Source organism: Lepisosteus platostomus, chromosome 6 (genome assembly GCF_059453375.1).
Source record: "Lepisosteus platostomus isolate fLepPlt1 chromosome 6, fLepPlt1.hap1, whole genome shotgun sequence".
Lineage (NCBI taxonomy): Eukaryota > Metazoa > Chordata > Actinopteri > Semionotiformes > Lepisosteidae > Lepisosteus > Lepisosteus platostomus.
Genome location: NC_142616.1, coordinates 53,536,370 through 53,561,921, shown reverse-complemented (window position 1 = coordinate 53,561,921; position 25,552 = coordinate 53,536,370). Strand labels below are relative to the sequence as shown.

Genomic DNA, 25,552 nt, shown 5'->3' with positions numbered 1-25,552 from the left:
TAAATACAAGTTGTAGCCATTTTAAGTTGTTGACAGGGGGAGAAAGATTGATGAATTAACCTCCTATATAAATTGAGTTGCTGTCAGCATGAGAGACCAGTCCACTTATTAATTTTCAGAGGAAGTACTACAGTATATGGTAAGATAATTTCTTTTGATTTGCCAACTCTTTTCACTCTTCAGTTATACTGTATGCCTGGAAATAATAACATTTTCTTTACTTCCATATCTGAAAGCTGCATCACGGAAAGATACTTCACCTTGATAGAGTTATAAAGTATTCTAATAGTAAAGAAATTGCTATTGCACCAGGCATGCTTTGACAAGCTCTGTGAAGCATTATTCCTCACCTTGAATGCCTAGATGAAAAATAATGGAAGCCCTAATTGTACAGTACACGTACTGGTGAAAGTTAAATACAGTTAAGCTGTAGCTACAGTATCATATCTCACTGAGTTTTCATTACAAGGTTACTAACTTGTTAAACAACTTGTTAATGCGAAACCATGGTTAAGTACAAAATCAGGATAGTGTCTCTATAGCCCCACTTTCTACCCGTTCTGGAATCTCTGTTTAATTATTTGTTTCCTCATTCTACAACTTGAATGATTCCCCACCAGTTTCATCATCAGATTTTGTAACCTTTTCTTTACATTTTTTTCAACCACTGAACACTTTCACATAGAAAACACAGGCAAAGCTTATCAATGAAATACATAGTTTAATTTCTTTGTAAATAACAGCACAGTACATTTCATGGTAAAAGACACCATTTGAAAATGTGTAACATCCATGTTTATTTAATAACATTTAGGGTGTTTTAAGACATGGTCAGCAATGTAACTTTACAAATGTCAGTGTACATACTCTAAAAAGATGGGTCAAAAGTAAACTTGATGCAAGCTCAAGGTAATGAAAAAATGTATATAGTACAATTTATAACACAAATCATACTTTGGTTCAAAAACAGAAATATGTCTTTTTTCCAGTGTAGTAATGGTGTGCAAAATACATCCACAAAATAATTACATTACCAAATGGCAGCTTCACATATAATAAGCCAGTGAAATACTTCATAAAAGAAAAGGAACTGCATCACTTTTTAAATAAAGTTTATACAGGAAGTTTCTCAAAATAAATTTGTTCTATCATACCAAAGCCCTAAAAAATAATATGAAATTAGTATTTTGTGTGCAACATTGAACATAACTTGCTCAAAAACGTAATCAGTATGTTAAGTATTCAGCAGTGATAATATGTTCAAGACAATTTTATTGTTCAGATTACACACTGAATTAAAAAGACATTATCATTTTCAAGCCACATCATGCACAGAATGTCACAAAGGGAATACATTAATGTTCAGTCTCAATTATGAGCATTATGAGACTTTTTTTTGAATTCTTAAAGTTCAATACATTTACAGTACATTTCTGCTGTAGCAAATATAATTTGAAAAACTCCCACTTAAAATTAGCATCTTGTTCTACGTAAGTCTATTAGGAAAACGTTTCTTTAAATTAAAACCAACAAATGATCATAGATGAATTTATTTTTAAATAAATAAGGCATGGATGGAACTTGAGAAATGTAAACCAAACAGATTATTGACTTCCAGTCCCTGTATACTGAAGAGGTCCTAGTAATATTTGCCTTTGGGATGTCCCAAATTGAAAATCTGAGTATGCACACAACATTTAGAATTTTGTGTGCATACTCAGGGTTTAACATCATTGCTTGAACAAGAGCAACATACTTCAGTGTGGAGTCCTACAAATGTTTGAAAAGAGGATACCCATTCAGGGTCATCCCCTAGAAAAGAAGTGTGCATTTAACTCTCAAACTTTAATGCGTGAAACAACCTCTAACTGGAGACATCTTGTGATTTATGCCTTGGGGTAACTCATTTTTCTTCTAAGGTTAAAGCAGCTATTCATTTCAATCCTATACTATGCAAGGCTTCATCAGGCCTTTTAGTCAAATGCCTACTTTGACCTGAGTTTTACATTATTTATAACAGTTTATGAGATTTAGATGAAATAGTGTAGAAGTGCTTTGTCTCCAAATGTTCCTGCACATCTCAAAGTAGACGGTTCTGAGTGAATTTCACCTTGAGTTTCAGCTGCTGTGACCTTTTTCTCTCAGCTCTTTTTTGCTCTCCAAAATGAGCTATGATACACAGGCTAGATCTAATTCATGAAGACATACAGTATATTGTATTTGTCCCAGTAAATTACACTAATACAAAGTAACAAGCAAATATAGAAAAAAGTGCTAAATTTTTTTCCTTCTGTGTAAATACTGTTCCAAAAATGTAAAATTTACCCATGTATTAAAAATCCCTAAGCTTTTTTTTTCTAACTCAGTAGTGTTGTTTCCAAGTTAGTCATTGTCAGTTCTTACAATGTTTACTAACTTCAATGAAAGCCTTAAAACAAAGCTGAAAATAAATAATACAGACAATATAAACAAATATTATTGTATTATTGAATTCAGCATCAGGATGTTATTCAACTCTATGAAAAAACACATGAAAGATCACAATGTCTTCAAGTGGATGCACAGACCTGAAATTTTACAATGCTGTTATCTGCTATTCTGTTGATGCTAGTATGGGCTTAAAAAAGTATGCTGAATTCATATGCATGACAGAAATCTAAAGAGCTTCCTTGATACAGTTTCCATTTTTTATTCAAAATTATTTTATTTAGTGCAACCTTTGTCAACCCTTATGAAAACAAGCTTTCTCTGTATTGGATCCAATATTTCTGCACACCAGTACTACAGAGGATTAACATAAAAAACATACCAAAACCAACAGAAAGACCACTGCATACTATTAGCATACTTCAGATTTTCTTATTTATGAAGTGCAAGTGTCATTCCCCAACATAAATTCTTAATATTTATGCCAGCTGTAGTTTGTTAGTGACATTTGGAAATACCATGTCTGTTTGCCTGAATAAATTGATTTAGTAAAAGTTGTAAATGATAAAAATTAAGGTTTGTATTTTAAAGCAAAACACACCTGACCAACACTTTGTCATGCGTCTAGAAGAAAGGGTATATACTGTACATAAACTTTTCTTAAACACACAGGAAACAAATGGAAATGTCAAATCGTTGTGGAATTCTTCTGTTCTTGATGAACACAACTTTTTACATTACCTGAGGTCTCAATTTAGGAATACAATATTTTCTATGGAAAGCCACTGAAGAAAGAGAGCTTTCCTGTGATTTGTACAGTATTTGTTTTCTAATTTTCTAATTATGTACTATAGCTAATTATGATATTTTTTTGTAAAACTGCTATTAAAAAAGAACAAGAGACACAAATTAAAAGAAAAATTAACAGTGGTTCAGATAAATATTATCTGGTCTTTTACACTAGGCATGCATTGCTTTCTCTAAAGTAGTTTATTTTTATCTCAAATTGGCTAAAACAAAATCAAATCTGAGGCAAGATTTTCAAGCAATTTTAAGGTACAATTCACTTCGGGCTAATGCAATATTCAAACGTAAAAGGAAAATCTTTCAAGAGTATTTTTTTATCTGTGTATTTATTATACTGTCTTTATTACCCTTCGTTCTAACAGTGTCTCATTCCATGTTGTACTATACTGTGAGAGATCAATACTGTCATCATATCTGTACACACACAAACATGCCATGAGTTGGAAATGAGATATCTGAAGCTGAAATAATGCCTGTTTTTGAGATACAATTTCTTGACATAAGATTACACTTTTTTTTTTGTACATACAGGTATATCAATGGGAGCTAATGATCTTTTTTTGTAAAATGGAATAGAATAGAAACAGGTGCTGCATATTCAGAAATGGCAGAAGCCACTACCAAGTACCTTAAATTTACCAAAAATATAGAAAACCAACCACAAATGTAAAAATTGGAAAACAATCACTATCCCATTACAGTATGCAGGCACTTTGCCATACAGCAATGTTAAGGTGGCAGTGTAACTGATAACTATACGCCACTTTTCATTCAAATAAAGTTGTGCTTTACATACAGGTAAGCCATTTTTCCCTTCAGTACATTGCGTTACAGTGCTGTCCTTTTTCTATACACTTAATTGTAAATTTGTCCCTTTCGCTTATGCTTGAATTTGATTAGTTCCTTTTACTTCCATTGATCCCCTGTCTTTGCGCCCAGCATATTCACCAATAAAAGACCCATCTTCATTGAACTGGCCAGGCTCATCTTCTCCATAGTCGACCAGGCTGTCTCCACTGTCAGCAGCTTTAATGTTCCCATTGAGTGACTGAAGGCTTCCCTTCAGTGGTTTTTCATCATTGTCACTTCAAATGAAAAAAGAGAAAATAGTTAAACTACTTTACTGGATTATTATATTTAATTAGTAAGCATATCATACACCGTGATTTATTGTCTATATAATACTATATATATATAGGTTAAGTATATTGTAACGCCGTTGCCTGGTGGTAAGGAGGAAGCGCACCTAGGCACTCAAGGTACCGCGAAGCAGGCTGGGAGTTGTAGCTGGGGGGAGTCTGAGGGTCAGAACGATGACCAGCACCTGACCCTGCTTATGTAAATAGTGTTATAGTAGTTTTAGTGTCCTGTATAGCTTTATAAGTGTATAGCCTGTACTTAACGAGTTACCACCCTATCCATGTGTACGTGTTCTGTCGGTCTCCTCATGTGTGTGTATATCCTGTGTTTGGTTTTTGTGTGGTTTCAATAGGAGAATAAAGCAGTCGCTTGGTTTACTATTACGTCTCCACTTGTCCTTTGTCCTGAGGGAACCTGAAAATGCTACAATATGATTTTGAATATTTCTGTCACACTGCTCCTCAAAATGAGCCAGGAGTCAATAATAATGGAGTGGCTAGGTCCCAACAAACTGAGAGGGAAAGCTATAAGAGTATAAAAATTTAACAGAATAAAGGTAGTTCTTGATTTTTCTTTGCAGCACTTCTCTTAGCACAGATGTTACACATTATGTGTACCCAGTTGATTGCCAGGATGAATAGAGTTACTTGGTTGACACACAGACAGCTGCTCAGTTTGTCTCAGTGTTCTTCCAGCAGCAGTTCATCACCTATTGTCTCACATTGTACATTATATTATGTATTTAAAGCTTATCTATAAAAAGCTTTTATTGTCTTAGTCTGTATGTTCTGTTTATATTGTATAAAACAAAAGTAAAATCAATAACCCTAAAACAAACTATGGGAGTATTTATACTTAGCAAGTGGAGTGCAAAATTAGAAATTGACCTACTACTAAACTTAAACACCATTGCAGAAGATTTGTTATATTCTAATAACAAATAAATGAGACAACAAATACACTTCAAACTTTGGTGTTAACTTGCCTGGCTAAGGAAATGACAGCTTTTCAAAAAGGATCCCCAAAACACGATGAAGATTTTGAACATTAACCAAGTCGGTTCAGCCTCTAAGCTTCATAGGAACTAAGCAGAACACGAGTGCAGCATGGAATGAATGAAAAGCTCATATGATGTAGACTTGAACTTGTTTGATTCAGTAGATTTGGATATGCAGTGTTTTGGAGAGTGTATGAGGCAGGAGATGGAACACAAGTCAGTGAAAGGTGGCAGCACCAGCCTCAGCAGTGACTACTTTGAGACTGGAGCTCTGTGGTGGGCAGTGGAAGACATTGTGGTGATCTGGAAGAGGAGCCTGAAGAGGAAATATAGAGAGCTACTGCTTGCTGACTGCAACTAGAATGGAATGGATGAGGCACTCCACAAAGGTGGAAGGGGTTTCTGTTAGGAATTAGTAGTGAGGACCCTATGCAGAAAACCAGGACAACCTCCAAAACGCGTAGTCGAAAGAACAATCCGAGGTCAGAAAGCCATAGGTAAACTAGCTGCTGCTAAAGTACAAATAACCACAGGCGGATCCGTATTCCATAAGGGAGCCGAGAGTCAAAACCAGAATGAGAGCAAAAGACCAAAACCGAAACAAGGAGACGTAGAAGGAGAACAAACCAGGGTCAGGAAGCCAAAAACCAAGTAATGAATAACACTAAGACTGGGAGTAGCTCTAGCGGGGAAAACCCTAATACTGAGCACCAGGAAGAATGTGAGGCAGCATTAAATAGGCTGGGGAAAAGGGCTAATTGGGAACTGTGCTGGAATGTGAGGTGGAATGCCGATTCCTCTGGGGTCGTGGCATAACAGTGTCAGCTACTGGAGGTACCCCTGGAACGTCAACGGAAAGAAGGACTGGGGAAAAGGGGAAAGACAAAACAACAAATGTAGGCTGAAGCCAAAGGCACATTGGGCTGTATGACTGACCAGAAAGGGAGCAAAAAATCGGAAGGAAAAAGCAGAGTGATCAGGATTAGGAGAAGAGAGAAGGAAGGAAATGTGGGATGAAGCTACAATGGTTCTGCTTTTAGGAAGTAAATAAGATAAAGGTAAGGCCTTAGCAATGTTGAGTTTGAAACATATACAGTATGTATCTGATGAGACTGTACTGATGAGTGCTAGAAAACATGCATGCAGAGTTGTGGAGTATTTATGTATAGGCGAGTGAAAGTGTGATGTTAGAAACTGTCATCCCCCTAAATACAGTATCTGTTAAACAAAAATAATGAAAAAAACAACAATTTGACAGATTTCTCATGTAGCAGAAAGGTTTTAAAACATGCACAATTTGTCATCATCAAGTATCTAGTAAAATGTGTTTACGGACAAGTGTTTCATTTGTGTGTAATGCTAAATTTTGCTAAGAAAAACTAAATTCATAACCCTGTTTCACAGAGATTCTGTTTCACTGAACACTGCACAGTTATTTAGCAGGAGCAAAACATGAAGGAACACATTTTCCTCAACACATTACTGCTAATTAATCCTTCTTTAATAATAAGTAATGCTTTATTTTTATGTTAAGGTGCAAAGGAGGCAGAGAAAAAACAACACAAACATAATTTTCAAAAGTTGGAGCCTGTGCTTAACATTCAGTAAACAAAACAATTAAAAAATAATCATGTTACTAAACAGCTAAAACACTAAATAAAGAAAAAATACATCTGTAATGCAAAATGTCATTTAAAAGGGAATAAGTTCAGTCAAGATACCTCTTAAGACATGTGACGCATGGATTTTCCACACCATCCACCTTTAATTTAACTTTATTATTTCAACTTCCTAAACATTAACATTTAGTTTAAAATGAATTTTATATAACTATACAAATCTTACATTAATAAATGTAATTATTTTCATATGGGAGTTCAATATCTTGTTGGGATTGGGTCCTGGATAGGGGCCCAGCATTTACTGTATAGGAATTATTTGGGGGAACTAGGTTTTATGCATAATAATGATTTGGGTGGAGACATTTGGGTGGAGGTCAAATTCAAAGTTGCACTTCCACTTCAAAACGTCAAAAGCTCACTGGCTGAACACCACATGCCCTCTCCAGAGCTCTGCATACCGCTTTGCAGCAGATGGACGCATCTCACATTTGGCATTGCTGGAACACTTAACTTCATCTCATTCATGCTGAACTGGAGGCACACTGCATTTAACCCACCACCAGGCTTCCTCATTCACCCCCAGAATGTCTCTAGTCAGGCCTAGGAAGCTACCGTTATAGGTTCCTGTCTCCATTTGTCCTTTCTTTCAGCTGGGGTCCAAAATATGCTCAAAATATGTTCTTATCATCTACTCTCATCCACTTTACATGTCCACTCTTCAAGTCACCCTGCGTCTTCTCTTGCCCACCAATGTGTTCCAATCTCAAACTTGCTACAGATGCAGCCATTCAAAATGCACGGTACAAACCCGCGGTACGGTAAACTACCCACAAGCCACCGCAGGGCACCGTGGTAAGTGATTGGCTGGCCAAAATGACCGACAGGGGTACTCGTGGTGGATTGGTTGGTAGTGAAAAGATTTAATCATTTAATCTCTTTACTGTGCACATTTTAATCCGCTTAGTTTTGAATATTTATATGGAATTTTACCACTAAAGGGAAGGGGAGCTGAGCATAAAAAGAAGAGGAGCATAACGCATCTGAAGGTCATAAACAATATAAATTTAGGAACATAAACATTACTGTATGTACGGAAACTGTACTGTGTATGGCTGGTCTTGGTAGTTTAAAGAAAAAATACACACCAGTCTTCCATTTCTCCCTAAACATTTTAAGCATGAAAGTTTTATGAAACGGTACCCAAATATGCGATTGCTGCATAGAATGAAGTTTAATTTAAAAAAATTATTTAACACGAAAATTAAGCTTAATCTTCCGCCTGAGAACAGTCACCCGTTGCTACCCAACCCAGAAACACAGCCACTAACTAGCAAAGAGAGGACATTAGCTAGCCAATATGATAAAGAAATAAATGATTATTTTGTTTATTTCTTTTGCACATTTATTTGAACATTTCCATCGATTGTACAAGCACTTGGAAACTGTCCAAACCCTAGTTCATCAGGCATTTTCTTTTACGCTGCGGGCATTCTCCCGGTCTGGCGCCGGTCTGTGTCTTCTAGGATATAATGCCAGCGAACTCTTGTTTTTATGTCCACTATAACAGACAATCTCCTTTGCTTTTAACCGAGCGTTTAATAATTTCCTAAAATGAAAATGATTTACTTCATTTCCCTCACGGGATCAATAAAAGTATCTATCATCTACAGATGCAGCCATTCAAAGTGCACGGTACAGACATGTACCGGAGGTAATTGGCTACGGCGTCGTGCATCGTGACGCGCGATGACGCAAAATACGCGATGACGCGGTACATGATTGGTTGACCGACAGGGGCACTCGTGGTCCGTTGGTCTGTCGTAGAAAGACTTACTGTAAACGTCTTTACTGTGCCCGTTGTAGATATTGAATTTTACCACTGAAGGGAAATCTTAGTAGCTGAGCATAAAAAGAATAGGAGCATACTGTAACGCGTGTGAAAGCCATAAACGATATTAATTTTGGAACATAAACATACAGTATATAGCTGGTCTTGGTACTTTAAAGAAAAAAATACACACCAGTATTCCATTTCTCCCTAAACATTGTAAGCTTCGAAGTCTTTAACGTGATACCGGAGTCAACAAGCATACTTTTAGAATTTGATTAAAAGGGAATATAATATGGAATCGCGTATCTCAAGAATTTAATAACGGTATGATTACATCCGTGTGCTGCGGCAGGGCTGTGTAGGGCTGTTTCGGCTGCCTGTTCATGCGAGCTGTCTTGTAGCCTACTGGTCTAGGTGCATGACTACCAACTGGCAGGTTGTGTGTTCAAATCCAGCTGGTGCTGGACTTTTCATTTTTATTTATTTATTTTTTAATCGCGTAACATTAACATATTACCGTATGCAAACTGTACTGTATACAGTATATATATGTATATTTAATGTCTTAACTGTGCCCGTTTAATTGAATTAAAAAAAATTATTTAACACGAACATTAAGCTGTTTACATCTTCCGCCTGAGAACAGTCACCCATTGCTACCCAACGCAGAATGGTGATTGGCTGACACCATCTGACACCCCTCTGATTGGAGAAAAAAGACGTGCTGGTTTGCTATACATACTGTACCAGGAAGAGGATTTTTTTCTATTCAAAACGTGTATTTTAAAAGTTTAAGAAGTAAAAACCTTACAGCGTACACAGATTTCTAAACTGATCAGGATCGTTATCTTTGTCTTATGCATAATAATGTTCACAGCTCTGTCCAGCAAATTAATAATAAACTTTATTTTATATAGCGTTTTAAACGAATAAGTAATTAGATTGCTCATAAACCTAATCACTTGCTTTTTCTTTTTATTTAGGCTCAGATTTCAACTATAGATCGTATTATTAATAACCATAATAACAACCAACCAACAAAAACAACCATATAAACATAATACCAACCAAAAACATAGATAACAACCACAATACAAAATCAAATATATCAAACCATTTTACTCTCGCAAAGTCCTCCAATTATCATAATCCCGCCCCTTATGCAGAACCAAACCTTCCTCCCATCCCAGTTTATCCTGTTTATCATAAACAAAATCCACCTCAATTTTCAACATAAAGCATTACACAAAATCAATACCTCAACACTCCATACTCAACAACGATAATTCACAAACAGCCAGAACATGTAACTACACATTCCCAAACAGACCTAATTTCCATAGCCCCGCCCCTTATGCAAAACCAACATCCCTCCCCTGTTCTCTCTCTCCCCTGGCGGTTGTAATTGTTTTTATTGTCAAATAAATTTTAGCAAAGTCATGTATTTTAAAAATCTTATGATTTTTATATTTATGTCTTTATTTAGTGGTTTCATTAGTGTCAAAGGCTAAACTTTCTTGGAAAAATGTCTTTTATGTAAACCATGTTTGCTATTAATTCATTCAGGGCTAAAATATGTTCATTGTCTTCTAATGAAAGAAGGGTTCCTTTCGCCGTAGTCGGGAGCCTAGCCTTTAACTAGTAAGTACTGTACTTACTGGGTTTTTGAGGGGGGGGAGGTGTCTTTCGCTGGAAATCTCGCCTCCTACTTTGAAAATACCCGTGAAACCGGTTCAATTCGTCACAGCCAGCACTCCTGCAGAGAGGGGGGTTGTACTTGCAGTGTATACAGTACACGCGTTATGCTCTTTGTTAATGTCTAAGCCGGAACATATCATTATATCTCATTTAGAGAGGCATTTCATGATGTACTTTTCACTGATGAAACAACAGTGGCTCTGGAACAGTTTTCAACCATGTCGTTTTATAAAAAGGGGAGATATGTACACGTTACTGAAGCTAAAAGTTTAGCCTTTGTCACTAATGTAACCACTAAATAAAGACATATAGAAATCCCTATGTTACAGACTGTATATGGCTGGTATTGGTAGTTTAAAGAAAAAATACACACCAGTATTCCACTTTCTCCCTAAACATTTTAAGCATCAGAGTCTTACATGTGGTTATTTATTGCATAATTTAATTTTGAAAGCCACTGAGACATCAGGTACTACTGTTGTATTTATGAAAAAGAAACAAAACAAAAAACATACTAACAACTGTGCCATCCTACTCCTTAGTTAATACATTTTATTATTCATAAACAGTTAACATTGTTAGGAATTATATTTAACCCTATTTTTTCTTTAGTTTTGTATTTAACTTATTATATGATAGTCAGACTTAATGTATATTTGAACAATGAAAATATATGTTTACAAGATTTTACATTAAGCACTTAAAATTAATATGGTTAATAATAGTAAACTGTAACATGCTGTAACAAGATTGGTTAAACTGCGAAGAAAATGCTTTCAGAGAAAATGTTTCAGGTGTGAAGAACATAGATCTCCAATGCAATTTCAACCAAACCTGTTCCCACACACCCTGCCCCCACTACCATTAGAATATACACAAACATTTTAGCGTTTCATTCTGAGCAGAAGACCCTCACACCTGAAGAGTGCTGGCTGTGACGAATTAAACCGGTTTTACAGGTTTCAATCACAGACCATGTGACATGGGACTCAGTAAACTAACAGCGCCACTGGATTTGATAATACCTAACCAAAATCCGCAATATGGAAACAGAACCTGTGTGATTGTTGATAGATGATGTATTCGTAACATTTTTTCAAGACGAACTACAACATTTAAAAAATGACTTGTATGTACTTGATATCTCTAATCAATCCACGGGTCCCAGCACAAAACGAAAGTAAAACGCATACCGTTTCGCGCTTCTTATTAGTTGCTCAAAAGTAATTTGACCGTATGAAATGCATAATATAAACCTAGAAACATATACGTGAGCAGTACTTAAGCACTGTAGTATCGGTGTTAAGACATACCTCTCAAATACTGTAAATCAAGTTAAAAATATCTCAAGACCGATTCTGGTCGTAATGAAACCATGTTTCGTGTATGTTTTCTTTATAACTCATAACTCATTTCTAAATACCTTTTTCACTGTTAACATCTTGCAGCAACTTTGCGACAAAATATACACTCTGACAGTTCATCCTGCTACCAACATTAAATAAAACAAATCTTAAGATTTCTATATTTATGTCTTTATTTAGTGGTTTCATTAGTGACAAAGCCTAAACTTTCTTGGAAAAATGTATTTTATGTGTTGCAGAAAAAACTGACTTGCTTTAACAAAATATGTTCACAAATCCTTTCACCTGGCATTTTCGTAGTTAGAAATTATGGAACGCTCTGTTAAAAGCAAGGGAGTTTTTATGTCCGTTGCAGTTCTTTTGCAACATGAATATAATTATATCGTTATTAATTTCTTGAGATACGCGATTCCATATTATATTCCCTTTTAATCAAATTCTAAAAGTATGCTTGTTGACTCCGGTATCACGTTAGTTAAAGACTTCGAAGCTTACAATGTTTAGGGAGAAATGGAATACTGGTGTGTATTTTTTTCTTTAAAGTACCGAGACCAGCCATATACTGTATGTTTATGTTAAGATTTCCCTTCAGTGGTAAAATTAGATATGAATATTCAATACTTAAACGGGCACAGTTAAGACATTAAATATACATATACATATTGTATACAGTACAGTTTGCATACGGTAATATGTTTATGTTACGCGATTAAAAAATAAATAAATAAAACTGGAAGGTCCAGTACCAGCTGGATTCGAACACACAACCTGCCAGTTGATAGTCACGCACCTAGACCAGTAGGCTACAAGACAGCTCGCATGAGCAGGTAGGCGAAACAGCCCTACATAGCCCTGCCGCAGTACACGGATATAATCATACCGTTATTAAATTCTTGAGATACGCGATTCCATATTATATTCCCTTTTAATCAAATTCTAAAAGTATGCTTGTTGACTCCGGTATCACGTTAGTTAAAGACTTCGAAGCTTACAATGTTTAGGGAGAAATGGAATACCGGTGTGTATTTTTCCTTGTGATATTTTAAGCTCTAGTTGAATGATAGGTGTCGCATTTTAAATCATTTTCGTAGTTAGAAATTATGAAACGCCCTGTTAAAAGCAAGGAAGTTTTTATGCCCGTTGAAGTAAAACAAAATGCCTGACAAAGTATGGCTTGGACAGATTCCAAGTGCTTGTACAAATGTGCTAAAGAAATTATACTTTGAGTATACAGCTTGTCCAAAGTCATACATTATTAATACTATTAGTAATATCTTCAGTAAAGGCTTTGATGCATAAATATTTCTGATAAAGGTAGGTTGTGTACTTTTGTCCAACTGAGCAATCTTGCTTTCATAAAATATACCAACATTTTAATGACTGATGATTAACATGCTGTAATACACAGTTCAAAATTAAAGGCTCAAATGCTGTACGTGAGAGGTTAAGCTCCCCCTGGCGGTTTTACAAGGCGACGCCGGATAGTTAGTCACGTGACACACATGAACCGCGTGATACCCCGGTGGGCGTGTCGCGGTATGCCGCGAAATACCTCACCCATTTTGAATGGCTGCATCTGTATCTACATAAACTATCGATCAGAATTCTGGGGTCTCCCTATACCAGAGATTATGGTAGGGCTTCAGAATGGTGATTGGCTGACACCATCTGACACCCCTCTGATTGGAGAAAAAAGACGTGCTGGTTTGCTATACATACTGTGCCAGGAAGAAGATTTCTTTCTATTCAAAACGTGTATTTTAAAAGTTTAATTAAGAAGTAAAAACCTTGCAGCGTACACAGATTTCTAAACTGATCAGGATCGTTATCTTTGTCTTATGCATAATAATGTTCACCACTCTGTCCAGCAAATTAATAATAAACTTTATATTATATAGCATTTAAAATCAATAAGTAATTAGATTGCTCATAAACCTAATCACTTATTCTACATAAACACAGCATAATTGCTCTCTGAAAATGCTTTTTCTTTTTATTTAGGCTCAGATTTCAACTATAGATCGTATTATTAATAACCATAATAACGACCAACCAACAAAAACAACCATATAAACATAATACCAACCAAAAATATAGATAACAACCACAATACAAAATCAAATATATCAAACCATTAAACTCTCTCAAATTCCTCCAATTATCATAATCCCGCCCCTTATGCAAAACCAAACCCTCCTCCCATCCCATTTTATCCTCTTTATTATAAACAAAATCCACCTCAATTTTCAACATAAAGCATTACACAAAATCAATACCTCAACACTCCATACTCAACAACGATAATTCACAAACAGCCAGAACATGTAACTCCACATTTCCAAATAGACCTTATTTCCATAACCCCGCCCCTTATGCAAAACCAACATTCTCTCTCTCCGCTGGTGTTTGTAATCTTTTTTATTTTTAAATAAATTTTAGCAAAGTCATGTATTTTAAAAATCTTAAGATTTCTATATTTATGTCTTTATTTAGTGGTTTCATTAGTGACAAAGGCTAAACTTTCTTGGAAAAATGTCTTCTATGTAAACCATGTTTGCTATTAATTAATTTAGGGCTAGAATATGTTCATTGTCGTCCAATGAAAGAAGGGTTCCTTTCGCCGTAGTCGAGTTGACATTAGAAGCTTGCCACGCCCGGACTGTTACACCAACGCATTAGCATGTTAAAGCAATTTCATTGAGGAGCCTAGCTTTCTTAACTAGTAAGTACTGTACTTACTGGGTTTTTGATGTGGGGAGGTGTCTTTCGCTGGAAATCTCGCCCCCTTCTAATACCTGTGAAACCGGTTTAATTCATCACAGCCAGCACTCCCGCAGAGAGGGGGGTTGTATTTGCAGTGCATCGGTATACAGTAGATGGGAAAGCCAGAGCCGACCGCTACGACGCCCATGTGTTATGCTCTTCGTTAATGTCTAAGCCGGAATACATCATTATATCTCATTTTGTATTTCTTAAAAAAAAATTGTTTGCCCAGCCTAACAGTATTGTTGTTATTGTTTTTAACCTGTAAAGCGCTTTGAGGAGCCACCTTTAAAGGCGGCATATACAATAAAGTTAATTATTATTACTATTGTTAATTTGCTGGACAGAGAGGTGAACATTATTACACAGAAGACAAAGATAGCGATTTATGTTGCATTGTGCATTGTGCTGCTGTAATACAGTTTTAAATAATTAAAAGTCTAAACAGTATCAGCTTTATTTATGGGTTTTAAATAAAGGCAATTTAAACGCGATTTAAATCAATATAAATGTTTATATTGTAACGCATAGGTGACTATTCATTGTTATTAAAATGACTTAAATTCGATCATGTTGTGATATTTAGAAATATACATTTGTTTGGTGCGAGTAAAATTTTATTTAATCTCTGAGCCATACTGATTCTTATGGAAGCCAGTTTCCGCCAGGGAGTAAAAACAAACCACACTATGGTATTCTCTCCCATGCAGTGCAGTTAAAAACATATCTCTGATGCTGTTCCTAAATGAATATCGTTTATGACCATCAGACGCTTTATGCTCCTTTTCTTTTTTCCAGTGGATTGAACAGGGAGAGGCATTTCATGATGTACTTTTCACTGATGAAACAACAGTGGCTCTGGAACAGTTTTCAACCATGTCGTTTTATAAAAAGGGGAGATATGTGAACAAGCAAAACCCAAAACAAACATGTATGCCATACAGTGTACGCATTACTGAAGCTAAAAGTTTAGCCTTTGTCACTAATGTAACCACTAAATAAAGACATATAGAAATCCCTACGTTACAGACTGTATATGGCTGGTATTGGTAGTTTAAAGAAAAAATACACACCAGTATTCCACTTTCTCCCTAAACATTTTAAGCATCAGAGTCTTACATGTGGTTATTTCGGAAACGTTTGTACGTGCTCCCTCTGACCATGTTACTGTTTACTGTTACTGACCATATTAAGTTTAAGTGTCTGTGGGCACTTTTCCTGTCCGTGGGGGGGTGGACCATCTTTCATTAGAAGGTTAGTCTGTTCTACTCTGAGAATGAAGAGGGGGTGGAAAGTGCCCGCGGTCATTTAATTAGTATTAAAATTCGCACTGATTCCCTTGCGAAGATACGGACATAGGAATATTCGTGCGTGGTCAAAAAAATGGCATAAAAACGACAAAGTGAAGGCTGTGAAAACATTCTCAATGTACTTTATACACAAAGCAAGTGTTCTCACAACTCTAGGAGGTTTCGTGAAAATGCTACAGGCGTGCCAAAATCGTTTTTTTAAATTCAAGGTGACTTTACCACGGTTTTCATTTTCAGATTGTGAATCAAAAAAGGCATTTAATTAAACACGCGATTGCGATTTTAATCAATTACTGTATTGATTGAAACACACATTCTGTACAGATACAGTACAGTCACATTCTCCTATCGTCCAGTGGTGTAAAACGAATTAGCAGGTGATTGAGATAACAATGCACCGCCCACTGAGTGGAATGTTCTCATTTGATCTCAAGTGTAAAAAGAGGTGATAATTCTTAATAATTTCGTGTCGCATTAACTAACCTCTTCAGTTTATTCCGCCAGACAGTACATGAATATAATTATATTGTTATTAATTTGTTTAGATACGCAATTCCATATTATATTCCCTGTTAATCAAATTCTAAAAGTATGTGTTTGTTAGATAACAAGCAAATTCACAGAAAAGGTTAAAAGATTATCACTTTTCACAAAGTATATAATCCTAATATGGTCAGAAGGAGCACGTAAAAACGTTTCCCAAATAACAACATGTAAGACTTTGATGCTTAAAATATTTAGGGAGAAATGGAATACTGGTGTGTATTTTTTCTTTAAACTACCAAGACCAGCAATATACAGTACAGTTTACATACAGTAATATGTTTATGTTCCTAAATTAATATCGTATATGAGCATGTGAAAGGCATGGTGAATCGGAGAGTCTCAAGAATTACTTTGTATGATTGGAAACGAATGCGTGATCGGCTCAACTAAATGCTGTGGTGTTACTTTTTGTCAATGAAAAAATAAACTCTTTTCGTTTACAAAGACGGTTACAAAGAATGTGGACCAGGGTAATACTTTGAGCTTACAGCTTGTCCAAGGTCATTCATTATTAAAACTATTAGTAATATCTTCGGTAAAGACTTTGATGCATAAAATATTCCTGCATAATTAAAATATTTATGATAAAGGTGGTAGGTTGTGTACTTTTGTCCAACAGAACAATCTTGCTTTTATAAAATATACCGCCTTTTTAATGTTTAATGATTAACATGCTGTAATACACTGTTTAAATTTAAAAGTCTAAAGAGTATACAACTTAAATTCTTAATTGAATAAAGATTGTCCCTCAGCAGTGATCGGGATTCGAAACCGACGTTTTCTGGTGACAGCTCAAATGCTGTACAGGAGAGGTTAACCTTTATTAGCTCCACCTGGCTGTTTTACAAGGTGATTCCGGATACTATTAACATAATTTAATTTTCATACGGTATGATGCGGTATACTGCAACACGCCCACCGTGTTATACTGCAGAATACCCCGCATGTTTTGAATGGCTGCATCTATAGTACCTGCTAACTGGTAGCTCTCTTCCTGTTTCCACATTAAACTACTATAGTCTTCCAGTTGATCAGAATCTTCAATGCTCCAATCCATTTCTACTAGTTTCATACCTTCTAACTTGGGGGAGTGTCTGATGTTTGCCCAGCACTGACATATGTAAATTTATAGTATTAAGCACGTTTGTTTAATCATTATTAGAATTTGATTATTAGGATTTGACCCAACAACTGATTTGGGATTCTGGGGCTAACTCTATTTGTCTCTTTAATAGCTGAGGCAGTAAATAAGTGCTTTAACAGCAAATGTTTTGCTCCCATTGATTGTAAAAAATTCAGACCCTAGAGATCAGACAAGCTTCAAGGTAGACCTCCCACTGAAGACCAAAATCTAAATGATATATTGGCCATACCCACTAATGAACCAAGTTTCTGGCTAGGAGAAGGAAATGTAAAAGTGGTAGACCTCAATAGGTACAAAGGAACAAGTAAAGGTTTATTCCAAGCTGAAAAGAGAAGAAAGGAAACACGATGTTTCGGCTGTGGAGCCTTGTTTGGTGTCTAAACGTTGTGTTTCCTTTCTTTCTGTTCAGCATGGAATAAACCTTTACTTCCTTTGTACCTATTGAGGTCCACATACATACTAATGTTGCCAGATTCATTTTTTCACTTTTAAAAGTGTAGACATAGATTGTTTGGGATGCCTCAAAACGTATACTTATTTTATAAATGTTGAAACCCCAAAGAACACCAATGCATATTTCTTCTAACAGAGCTACGGATGAGCTGGTTCAGCTGCAAAGTTTCTCAGGAACCAAGGAAAACACACACGTAGCATGGAATAAAGCACGGTGGGTACACTGTTACTGCTTGCTGAAGTTTGCTAGGACTGAATGTACTGTATGAGGATGTGTTCGAAGTTAAACATCCAAAAGAAGAACAGATATCAGCTATATTTGTCGATGGAAGCTTTGGGAAGGGAAAAAGTTGAGGGATGACACTACAACAGTTGGGAACCAAGGGAGGGGAGGACCAATTCCTGTAGCAGCCAAGGACAGTGAAGGCTATGAACAAGGAGACCCAAACCCTGTGCAAACTGACACCCATAGGGTAAAGTAAGAGTTAAAGACTGGGGAGGGTCCTACAGGGACAGCAAAAAGAAGGATTGGAGAAAGGGAAAAGGTTAAACGATTAATACAAGCCGAGACCATAAACGGGGGGAGAGGGCCAGCCGAACGAGCAGAAAAAAGAGAGAAGGGTAAAGTGTGACAAAGCTGCAATGGATGTTTAGAGTTCCAGGGAGGGCTGATGATATTAATGGAACTGAAAGAAAAGAAAATAGCAGATAGCATGGCAGGAGCACAGCCGGTTGTTGTACATGGAGAATTTGAGACTAAACAGCTGTTTATTCAAGAAAGTGACTCTAGTCTTGGGTTGGAAGAGGAGATCACAATAATGTTAAATTCTTAGTAATGCAGAGTGTGAGAGATGTCACTATAAGACTAAAATGTCCAGTGCTACAAAAGATCAGTGCAGAGCTGTATGTAGGGCAGTGGTGGTATGGTGGAGAGCAGTGGTGTGAAATTAGAAAACCTCCTCCTTAACCTCTGCTAAATAACACCATTAGCTGCAAGTCTTCTGTCCTGTAGTTACTTGTTTGCCTTTTATTTTGCATAGTTACAAAGCTGGGGAAAAACAAAGGATAATAACTGAAATGTTGTTACTATTTTGCCTTCTAAAGAAAAACTTGTTGAGTTTAGTTGTATTTTGTAGCTTAGTTAAGACAAACAGAAAGCCTGCTCACATTCCTAAAAATCCATATGAGAAAATTATTCAGGAGAACCTTTCAGAAGCTATCTGGTATCCATATACCAAACTTGGTTGTCAATTCTATTTGTTACCAAAACACTTTCCAGCAAACGAGTAACACCTTTTGAGTCATGTAAGAATGTATTGAAATATTTGGAAGAGAGCTGAGAAAATGTGGTTTACCAGCTGTGATAAAACAGTAATGCTGTGCTTTGCATTCACAGCTGTGCTCTTTGTTCCATGTTGCTGTGTAAATAGCTCAAAGAGTTAGATAAAAACAGATATTACTGCCCCAGAGGTTCATTGTTTACAATCGTACAGATGCCATATCTGGTGTGTTTTAGGCAGCCACAATTTTGGAAATAATTTTAAAAATGCTTTTTTTAACTTGCATGTTTTTTCCCCCAATGACTTTAACTACCACTATCTACCGATTGCACAGCACAAAACAGACACATTCTAAAAACTGATATTTAAACAACAACTTTCTATACCTGGGTATCAGTTGTTGTTTACCACCTACATTCAGCAGCGCCTCAGCTGAAAATGTGTCTTGATCAATGATGCCTGTGAGGTTCCTTATAAAATTCATGCATATAAGGTTTGCTTTCAAAATAAAAGAAATAATAAAACAGTATTATGCAAAGAAAATGAAACACTTGTCAAAGTCTAGGAAAATGGCACATAAAAGGGTAAAATGTATGTAATTCTTACCTGTATTCACAGAAAGTATCATCATTCATAACCTGGGATTCAATGTCTGGATGTAAGTCTTCTTTTTCTTTGACTGTAAATTAAACACACATGCATGCATAATCCATACATAGAGTTATGATAGATAAATGTATATAGCTTATTTTCCAAAAAAATGTATTACTAGAGAAAAACGATGACAAAATCAAGTGCACGAACATGAAACAGAAATGCAATGTACTTCACAAACTGCACAATAAAGCAAACCTGTTTTTTATACATTTTGCTCAAAAACAGGAATAATTAAAATAACTACTTTTTATTATTTGGTGAATTATCCACCTTTGAAGAACATTTTCACAAGAAACCTAATCACACTGAGATGCAATTTTGTTTTTCAAAATTAACAATATAGCCACTAGAATGCTCACCAGAATCATCCATTATTTAAATCTCTTTTTATCAGTTCTGTCTTATTTTATTACATGATTATATTAAAGACTTGAATGACATAATACCAGTGTCAACAATACAAAAGAGTTAAAATAAGTGTTGATAATGTTTTAAGATTACTTCAAGGTCATGCAAAAATAATGAAAGATCCAGCTGCATATTAAACACAAATATCTTGTTTTCACCTTACATTTTAATACCTTGTGAAGAATATGGCAGATATAACAACAAAGGCAGAGAATGTAGAAAATAACTCAATTTAATTTTCGTGTTAAGTAATTATCAGCCAAAAGATAGTGTTGAAACCATTTCTCCCAAAATAATTAATGTGAAATGAACACTAGTTCTACTCTTCTGCTCATTTCAAAGTCGTTGGCCACTATTTCAGATGTGCTACAATGACATAAGCTCAAAAATGTTAATAATGGTATTCTTCTTTTTGTAAAAAAAACCCTTCAAACTTACCTGAATATTTTCCTCCTTTATTTCTTTTCACAAAACATGCGATTAACATTATTAGAGTTAGAAGGGCTACCGCGCACATCAGCCCAATGAACCATCCTTGTGTAGAAATCCCTTCATAAATGCCTGCAAAACCTGTAGAATATAAAATTCTACAATTATTCCTCCAGCATTATTTTTAAGACACTTATTAAAGTGTGATCAAATATGCAAAATGATCAGATTCTGGTAACCATAACTTTCGTTGTGACATTTAAGAACTGATGTAAACTCATTAAAATGCCTCCATAACATGAGGCAAAGCTTTTAAACCTACAGAGCATTAAACCAGCATTTAATAGCAAGTGGATAAATTAAAATGGAGCTCCTTTCGCCTGTAAAAATTTATAGCTGACCATATTGTTATTGAGTTAAGTAAATCAAGAATTTTTCAAAGGTTACATAAAAAATGTTTTTTGATGACATTGTTGGTTTTAACGTAAATATTTCATGTTGCCTTTGAATTAACTAGCATTGCAAAAAAACTGCCTATTTTCTAATATTCAAATATAGTCAAAATTCAAATATGCCAACATTTGTGATACAAAGATATAATATCATAATTAACACAATAGGAATGCCATGGAAAAAGAAAAGGGAACTACTGTAAGACAAGTAAAAGATATATAAAAAAGATATATAAAAAGTCACTTTATAAACAGTGTAACAGCATTTTACATTATATTTTACATTTTACAACATGATTTTAGCACAAGCATTATCTTAATGTTATATTGATTGTATTTATTTCTACACACATATTAACATACATTGAATGAGCCATAAAAGTATGTATTGCTTTGCACTTAAGCATGAGATTTAAAATAAATATATTTTCTTTAGTTTGTATTCATTAGGAACCCAGTGATAATAAAAAACAAGCAATGATAGTTCATTCATTTTCATAATGATATAATTAGTAACTGTTTTTTTATGAATCACATACAGTATATATGTACACTGTCTAAATATTCATGAAATCCAGTTGAAACTTTTCAGCAGCTTTACTTCTCACCTTTCCCTCTGGTCTCGATAACATCTTCAAAAATACTAGCATTATCAACCCAGTTCTTAGTCAAAAGGCGGACTGTGTATTCAGATCCAGGCTCAAGCCCCTCAATGATGTGGAAATTTTTTGAAGCATTAACTGCTTCTGAAATCTTCCAGTTACCTTTACCTATGAAAGGTGCATAATTCATTCAGTCATTATGCATAGATCACATTTCTGGGTCCCCCACTAAAGAACAAAATGGACAAATGACACTTTGCTCTTTGAAACAACATCCTTGAAGTATCAATCAATCTATTTTAAAACAGAAGTGCCAATAACCTGGTCTTTTAGGTGAAGTTGTTTCTTAAATGTGTTTATTAAAACATCACCTGCTGAAGATCTCAAGATTGAAATTTGGGCATATTAAACTCAAATGCTTTTTTTCATGTTTTATACATGTTAAGAATTTTCCTCTTATTACCTAAACAATTTTATTACCGACCTTTTATTACACGAACAGTGTCATGTAAAATGTTTATTGAAAATATTAATAATGCCTGATTTTAAGCTACATACTGTACTGTAGTACTGTTTTCAATGTGCTACAGTACATACTGTACTACAGTACATGATTGTTAGTGCCTGAGAGGTGATGCCATTCTTTGGCTACCATAAAAGGCAAACCTTTAAAACTGAAACTGTCTCTGTACCTAACATTCTAAAATACTTTCCAGGTATGCACAGTCATTTTTCAGTGTAAAACAGCTATTAGCAATCATGTTACTGTTGTTTCAGGTTGTACAATTAATCTACTGTAGCTGCATAAATATGCTTCTTCAAAATGACTGATAAAGTAAAAAACAAGCACCAGTATGTTAAAAATAACACACTGGGTAACATTTTTATGGCTATAGTCTCAAATCAGCAAAGTGCATTTTAAAAACCTAAACAAAATACGGTACGTTTTTTAATTCATAAATACAAATTAAATATTTAAAGTGAAATAAATATTAGAATATTAAATAGAAGTCACTAAATACTGTATATATTTTATATATTTACTCCTACAGTATTGGGGACATGCCATGTTGTCAGTTTGCATATATTGTTTTCTCAGGTTAGTACAATTTGATATCTCTGCATCTGGATTTACAGCAACAGATTTGCGTTATTTTTCATATATTTGACCTTTTGCTTATAAAATGTAAAGTTTTCTTTTTAACAGGTATTAAAAATTTATATAAAAACTACAAAACATGGGAGTGTTGCTGCTTTACAAAGAAACATAAAATCCAATACTTTTCATTATTACCAAGAAGAATAGCTTACGATTATTAATATATGCAACATAAAACTCTGAGTCCTTCTGTTCGTTTCCAGAAATCCAGCTGATTTTGGCATAGGTATCATTAACGGAAGAGCTAATATTGAATACGGCAGGAACTAATGAAGAGGCAAAGAAAGAAGAAGCAGAGAGTGTTAGTGCAGCATTGTTAACAGTAAATAAACACTGTTAAATCCTAAAATATTAAAATAAGAAGAAATGCACAGCAGGAACCACAGTGACTAAGAATTCCATTACAGTGATTTGATAGTTTTGCTCTGGCTAATATACATGTGAATTAGCTCCAGATTTCAAAATTTTCTGAAACAATCGCTTTAGTTTACGCTCAATGGGAGAACAAAAATCAATAGTGTGCCAACCTTTCATTTGTGTGCAATTGCATTCACTGTAGGTGACACTATCTTCACTTTAATAATGATAAATCATGAAATAAACAGTGCAATATCTATCCCTAAAAATGTTTAGTCTTTATTATCCCCGGTCTTAAAGGTGTCTAATGTTCTTGGGTTGCATTTTACAAACAATAGAATTAAACAATGGATAGAGAACTGAAAACACTTTGAAGTCACAGGCAACTGGCATGTCAATGGAGCCACTGTTGAGTGTCAAGGTGACAATAACCTTGCTGACTTAAATCAGTATGGTCCTGACACTTACTGTAGTTTTTAGAACAAACGGAATGTTACAAAGATGATGAAGGCATTTGGCCCATTTAGATTGTATGGTTGCTGTTTTCTAAGCGATGCAAGGATCTCACCCAGCCTTATTGAAAAAGGCTAGATTGTCAGCTTCAGCAACATGACTAGGTAGTTTGTTCCAGATTCCCACAACCCTTTTACAAAAAGGTGACTTCTATCCTCAGTTATAAATTAATGTCCCTCTAGTTTATACAGTATGTGTATCCTCTGGTTCATTCAATTGTATACCACCCTTGGGACGTCCTGGTCATATTCAGCTATTGACAAAGCACAAATTCAAAACAGAGGTCTCCAGACTGTAGGTTACAAATGAAAAGTTTATACTGTAGGTGTAGCCTACAGATCTCTCATACATGCTGTATGATACTATCTTGTGACTAATAAAGAAATTCGGTGATGAATGCACTACATTACAGCTCATTCATCATATCTCTTGGGAATACCATGCAACTGACAGCTCTCGCAAGTACACAAGTTATTACATTAAGTACATTTAATTAACTAAACGTGTATAAGAAATTGCAGAATGCAAACATTTCAAATTAGCATCACGAGGAATGTATTTGTACAGATTGCCTTATTACAGAAACTAGTTTCCTGTGTCAGTTAAAAACAGCATTACTATCCTTTTGTGCTTTTCTTAGTTGTCTGGCTCCCTGAGGTAACAATGTCACATGTGGTACAGTGAGTGAAGTCTCACAGTCACAGCCCGTGCCCTGAGTGAGGTACAAGCAGTGAAATGCAGCCTGACCCTCTTGGCACAGCCGGCACTTGGAGTGAAGGACTTGACTGGATGAGTCAGAAAGCAGCACTGTACCTTATTATATTTTCTTAAACTTTGCTCCCATATTGAGCGCAGGCTTAAACAGTTGTTTCAGAATTCCTTCCCAAACACTGGCATGCAGTCTAATTAACCATTAAAAAACTTTAATAGTTCAACGCAGCTGATTTCTACTGCTTTCTTAGTTTAGTTTATTTCACCACTGCCAAGTATACTGTATAAACATATAGTATAAACATAATGACTGTATTTCTTATAGTTCTTGTACAATAAGACAAAGAACTTTAACATTTTCAAGAATACCCTTAAAGTTAATTTATAAACATAAGTATTCATTCAGAACAACTATATGAAAAAGTCTGCCAAGCCAAAAAGAATGCAAATATAATGCTTGAAACAGTGTTCAAAGGATTTTTAAAATGCCAAACCATAATTGTTAAAATTGTGTATCAAATGATGGTGAGCTGCAAGACATATTGAACTTCTTATTTAGCCAAATATAAATGTTTATAACTTTAATGTGGGTGCCTCAAAGCATCAGCATCCATAGATGTCTAACATTTATGGATATAAAGCATTTGAACATTAGCAATATAAATCTATACATCTAATGACCAATGCAGTATAAAACATATAAAAGCATTTCTGTGTAACTGACACAAACACCCCTCTGTCAATACTACAACTACTGCAGAAAGACAAAAGGAAATACATCAGAATCAGAATCAGTTAATGCATGTACTGTATTTACAAATGACAAGCTTGTGGTGCTGTAACATTCGTAATTAAACTCATCACAGGTTTCATATGGGAGTT

General features: G+C 35.2%; 1 protein-coding gene across 17 annotated transcripts in view; it reads right to left on the bottom strand.

Moving 5' to 3' along the window:
* Positions 1 to 701: 701 nt before the first annotated feature.
* chl1b (cell adhesion molecule L1-like b) overlaps positions 702 to 25,552 on the bottom strand; it is a 109,789-nt gene continuing 84,938 nt past the window's right edge. For 10 of the 17 annotated variants that reach the window (XM_088636354.1, XM_088636347.1, XM_088636353.1 and 7 more), the window contains 5 exons: positions 23,242 to 23,355; positions 21,937 to 22,098; positions 20,886 to 21,017; positions 19,989 to 20,061; positions 702 to 4,319 (listed from right to left, as the gene is read on the bottom strand). In XM_088636354.1, the coding sequence (XP_088492480.1) occupies positions 4,115 to 4,319; positions 19,989 to 20,061; positions 20,886 to 21,017; positions 21,937 to 22,098; positions 23,242 to 23,355 (686 nt within the window). In that variant the 3' untranslated portion in view covers positions 702 to 4,114. The remainder of the gene's footprint in view (positions 4,320 to 19,988; positions 20,062 to 20,885; positions 21,018 to 21,936; positions 22,099 to 23,241; positions 23,356 to 25,552) is intronic. The other 7 variants (XM_088636356.1, XM_088636358.1, XM_088636360.1 and 4 more) reach the window with 2 other exon arrangements.